The sequence below is a fragment of the Eurypyga helias genome, unplaced genomic scaffold (assembly GCF_000690775.1).
Source record: "Eurypyga helias isolate BGI_N326 unplaced genomic scaffold, ASM69077v1 scaffold6459, whole genome shotgun sequence".
NCBI lineage: Eukaryota > Metazoa > Chordata > Aves > Eurypygiformes > Eurypygidae > Eurypyga > Eurypyga helias.
In genome coordinates this window covers 31,257-36,277 of record NW_010271306.1, presented here as the reverse complement: position 1 = coordinate 36,277, position 5,021 = coordinate 31,257, and the positions used below count along the sequence as shown (strand labels likewise).

The 5,021-nt window shown below is 44.6% G+C and overlaps 1 protein-coding gene across 1 annotated transcript in view; it reads right to left on the bottom strand.

Annotated features, from left to right (window-relative positions):
* LOC104514944 (metastasis-associated protein MTA1-like) overlaps nt 1–5,021 on the bottom strand; it is a gene marked incomplete at its 5' end in the record, with an annotated part of 48,568 nt that overhangs the window by 14,364 nt on the left and 29,183 nt on the right. Inside the window, 2 exons of the mRNA XM_010158759.1 lie at nt 912–1,014; nt 2,595–2,712. Of these exons, the coding sequence (XP_010157061.1) occupies nt 912–1,014; nt 2,595–2,712 (221 nt within the window). The remainder of the gene's footprint in view (nt 1–911; nt 1,015–2,594; nt 2,713–5,021) is intronic.

Below are 5,021 nucleotides of genomic sequence, written 5' to 3'. Positions count from 1 at the left end.
TCCTGGGAAGCAGGCAGCCCTGCGAGTCAGGGTCCATGTCTGTGAGATACCACTCTCCAGACTAGCAAACCAGGTACTACAAGCAGCCTGTAACTTCACACCCCCCTTTCCTAACCATATCCAATGATAAATTGCTCCACTGACTAAAAACATCAAAAGGTGCAACTATCCAACTGCTCACACCACTTTCCTCCCACACAGTCCTACAAACTTACCTAAGACACAAAATTTGGAGAGTATTACCTGGTTTTTTTTCTTTTTTTTTTTTTTTTTAAATTAGACAGTCACCAGTCACTGAGAGCCTAAAATCTAGTAGAGGTTTCTGTTCATATAAAAGCATATCAATGTAAAACTTCAAGACCATTTTAAAAAGCAAAAGTTGATCAACAAGGATTGCTTTGGGCTTGAATAAAAGCACCTATTTCCCCATCTGAACAGATTTGCAGGGTTTCACCTGATCGTGCCTACCTACTGGAATCTAGGCGTTAGAAAGCATCCACGCTCCACCAAAAACACTTTACCAGGCTTCTTAGCAAACTATTAATGGATGTTAAAATGTCACTGGATTTGAAAAAAAGGAGAAAAAGGACAGAGTAATGAACTGCCAGGAATTTAGTTCAATAAGACTTTTGCATGCTGGCCAAAGTATTTGAAAAACCTCCCCAATTACAGGAGAGTTTTAACATGCCATTTGCTTTTCTTTTATGAAAGTGATTAAGTTGTAAATCTGAATAGCTGTTCCCAAAGTCATGCAGTTCCCAGGAAGGCCTGTAAAACATCCATCACTTCAAAATGGAGCGAATCAAGGAACCAAAAACAGCATTCATAGCAGTAAAGCAAAAAGACCGTAAGAAGTGCTTGGAAGAGTTATTAGCATTTACTTATTCAAAGGAAGGGTAAAAAGGTCTTACCGTGCTACCACCAGGAACTGGTCTATCTGCTTGTCTACCAGCGGGTTAAAGGCTTCCCAAACTTTTGTTTCAAGTTTTGCCTGATCTCTTCCATCATCCTCACCTGGTCAAAAAATAAGTTAAAAATGCTTAATATGTTTTTTTAAAAATAATAGTACTTTCTAGATTTTTTTAAATCTCACAATAATTTAACTGCCAACCCATCTGGCCTAACAGGCCACATGAAAATTTTATTCACTTATCTGCCTGTGACAATTTCAGCTGGACAGACACAGCAATACAGCTTATCTGAACCAGGCAATCAGATTTTGAACTACTGGTTTCAAAGGACACAGGTAATGGGAAACAGAATACATCCTTCTCCCAAGCAGTCAGTCTCTCCTCAGCCCCTCTCCCCAGCTTCTCTCTCTTCTTCATCTTGCAGCAGTTCCAGGAAAACAGACACGCTTCCAGCTACTCCGAGCAGGCAAAGAGAAGCTGGTTCAACTTGCATCAGCTGCTTTCTAAGGGGGAAATACTGTCATTGGACTCACTTGCTTCTATTTTCCTGACTCTACACAAACCAAAATACCCTGAAAAATACAGGAGCTACTAAGTCTTTTTTTTCCTCTGTTCCCTTTAAAACATCTGGAGATTACCCTTCTCTGAAGCCCCGTGTTGGCCCGCTGAGGGAAGAGAATGCCTTTCAAATTAGTTCATCCTCACTTCGGAGGCTTGCCTGGCTGCAGAATAAATACCAGTTTCATAGACAAATTAGAGATCTGACCAACTTGTTTGTCGGTTCTAACATGAAGCTGCCAGTACCAGCAAAGCTCCTAAGCAAAGACAGAAGTGCACCGTTGCTTGCACATCTCTCTCTGTACAGTCTGGAGAAGGCTCTTCCAGCATGGCTCACAGGCCCTGCTCTCCCAGAAGGAGTGTACCAACAGACCTTTCCCCATGGGTCTCAGAAAGGAGAGATCAGATGCCAATACTCCCCATCCCTCTCCATCTTTCCACCCACTTCTGGATCTGTACAGTAGTGTGAAGACAAATCTCAAGTCAGTTACTATTAACTAGTAACAGTGACTGCTACGACCCCCTTTTCCTCAGGCCAAGGTCCTCGTGGCCCCACCGCTCCGTGATGCAGGAGAGGCAGGCTGAGGTCTCAACATGCTCAGGCCAGCAAATTCTTCCTCCTGCCCATTCCACAGGTGAGAGGACTAGGCTGGCAGCCAACAGACTGCCAGGGGGGAGGGCTCCGAGGAAAAGGCACCCAGCAATAATGGGCAAATTGATGAGGGAAGACAGCAATTAATTGGCAGTGATTTGGGAGGGGCTCTTAGAGGAAAGCGAGGCTTGATTAAAAACCCAAAAGGCTTTACAGACGTGGTGGAAATTTGTGCTACCCGTGGAAATTCTGAAATCTCTTAATAAAAAAACCCAGCAAGCTCCGAGAGCGCCAATTAATTCAATTTGTTTCAATAACTTTTATGATTTGGACAAACGCCCAATTAAAGACTGGTTTGAGACATAATTAATTGCGTTCAGTGGGTAACAGCTTCAGCCACTAACGAACCAGGCCATCGTATGCGTGACCTGGCTGTGGAAACCTCCACCTCCCACCCCTGGGCAGGCCGCACAGGTAAAAGTGGCCACGTTCAACACAGCCTCTTAACAATTTCAGTAAATTATGGAAATTACCCTCTTTCAATAAGTCTGTTATATCTGCCTGGTATCTGTTTCCGACTCGAATCTCTCCTTTGTCAGCGAGTAGGGTCTTTTGTTGAGGATCGTATACTAGCGAATAAAAGAAGAAATCCTAAAAATAAAACAAGAGCAAAAAAAGTAAACAGTATTATTAGTTTTCACTTTCACCTTTGCATACATACTGGCAAGCTTTTACATTTTAAGTTTGGCTTTAGTACCTACATGCACATTTTAAAATTGGGTAAACAAACAATACACAAACCACCAGTTTGAAAACCCTACATTAAACGCTGCCACCTTCTTCTGTATCGTAAGGATAACAGGTCTCCTCAAAAACATCCATTCCCTGAATATAGTCATTGCAGCCCAAGGCAACACAGCTCCTCTTGCAGAAACATGGCTCAGAAGAGCCAGGAGATAATTCTTAGTATTATTAGCTGTTTCTGGATGCAAAATTGCACTTTCCCATATACCAAACTAGCAGTAACCAGAAGCTAATGACTTATCCACACAAAAATATTGTTATAAACTAAAGCACAACTTTGGACCATTGCAGTTACATCAGCAACACACCTCAGAGATATAAAGACCCAGACAACCTCTGTGGTCTCTCTCCAGTATTTTAAAGTCTCTCTCATGCTGGGAAGCCCAAAGCTGGACACAGCACTCCAGAAGTGGCTTTGCAAGTGATCATAGAATCACAGAACGGTTTGGGTTGGAAGGGACCTTAAAGCCCATGCAGTCCCCCCCGCTGCCGTAGGCAGGGACACCTTCCACTAGACCAGGTTGCTCCAAGCCTCATCCAGCCTGGCCTTGGACACTTCGGGGAGGGGGCATCCACAGCTTCTCTGGGCAACCTGTCCCAGTGCTTCACCACCCTCTCCGTGAAGAACTTCTTCCTGATGTCTAATCTAAACCTCACCACTTTCAATTTAAACCCCTAAGTGATGAACAGAGGGGGTGAATCCCTTCCCTCCATCTGCTCGCTACACTCCAGCTTGCAGACCGGGATGTAGTTGGCTTTCCTTGTCACAGGGATGCACTGCTGACCAATTTCTTGTCCGGCACCATCTAAGCTTAAACCACTGTGTTTCCTTCTGCTCGTTATTTGGCAGCAGCAGTAATTAGCTGCAGGTGGCAATATATTAATTAGTGGCTTTTGTTCAGTTGGATGAGAAAAAGGCTAAAAAACTGCTTGGCTTCTGTCACCCGAGTGTGTAAAATTAAAGCAGGAAGTTGTACAAGAATAAGAATGTCCTGCCAGGGTAGAGGAAGAAAATGGCCAAAATTTTAACTACGTAAAACTGCACAGTGTAAGTAATTAAACGGTTCTGTATGAACAGGTCCTTAGCTACAGCTATTGAGAGACACATCGGAGACCAGGTACGCTCCATCAGAGTGTAGCGTGGGAGATGGGGCAGGACAAGAGCTCTGGTAGGACATGAAAGAACAGACCTTTCGTAACCCCTGTCCACCACACCACCATCACCAGGAAAGCGTTTCTGAATAGAAACACAAGATCTGCCATTTTTCACATCTCAGGTTTCCGGCTCTTTTCCCTTTCCCCAGATTTCTGTGCCAGCAGCAGGCACTCTGTTTAAATACATCCATTTCATGCTCACCTCATTTGCCCTCTCCCTATATTTGTAGGTGTCACAGCACGCAACAAAAATTAGGACAAAACCAGCATCAGATTCGAGCCCTGTTCATCTTCATGAAGAGGTGGCAAGGGAAAAGAAAGAGGGTCCCCCGAGCTGTCACCCAAAGCCCAAATAAAGAAGAATCACTGTTTCTCCAGTAACATGGCAAAAATCCTGTGGGATAGGGCTTCAAAGGGACAGTATCCAGTTACAGAATTCAGGAGTGTTGAACATGGTAGCTCTGTATTTTCTTCTCCAATTTTAATAAAAATCAGCATTTTTCTAGGGAGAGATCAACATCTATGGAAGAAGAAAAAAAAGCCAGAAAAGAGCCAAGCAAGCCAGCCAAACCTGCTTTGCTATCTGAGAAAGCTACTGCACAAAAAGCCATCACCTGTGCAGCACGGAGCAAGAGGCAAGCCAGGAACTCGCACCTCTAGCGGAAAACAAGCCACTTCCCAACCACGAAAGCATGAGCTTCCAGGGCAGGAAATCTGGCGTTATGTCACGATAACAGGACATGCTGGGTTTGGCTGGGAGAGAGTTGCTGTTTTTCAGAGTAGCTGGCATGGGGCTGTGTTGGGATTTGCAGTGTTGATAATACCGGGATGCTTTCATTACTGCTGAGCAGTGCTTACAGAGAGTCAAGGCCTCTTCTGCTCCTCATCCCACCCGTGAGTGGGCTGGGGGTGCACAAGGAGGTGGGAGGGGACACAGCCAGGACAGCTGACTCCAACTGACCAAAGGGATCTTCCAGACCATATGACGTGATGCTCAGCTT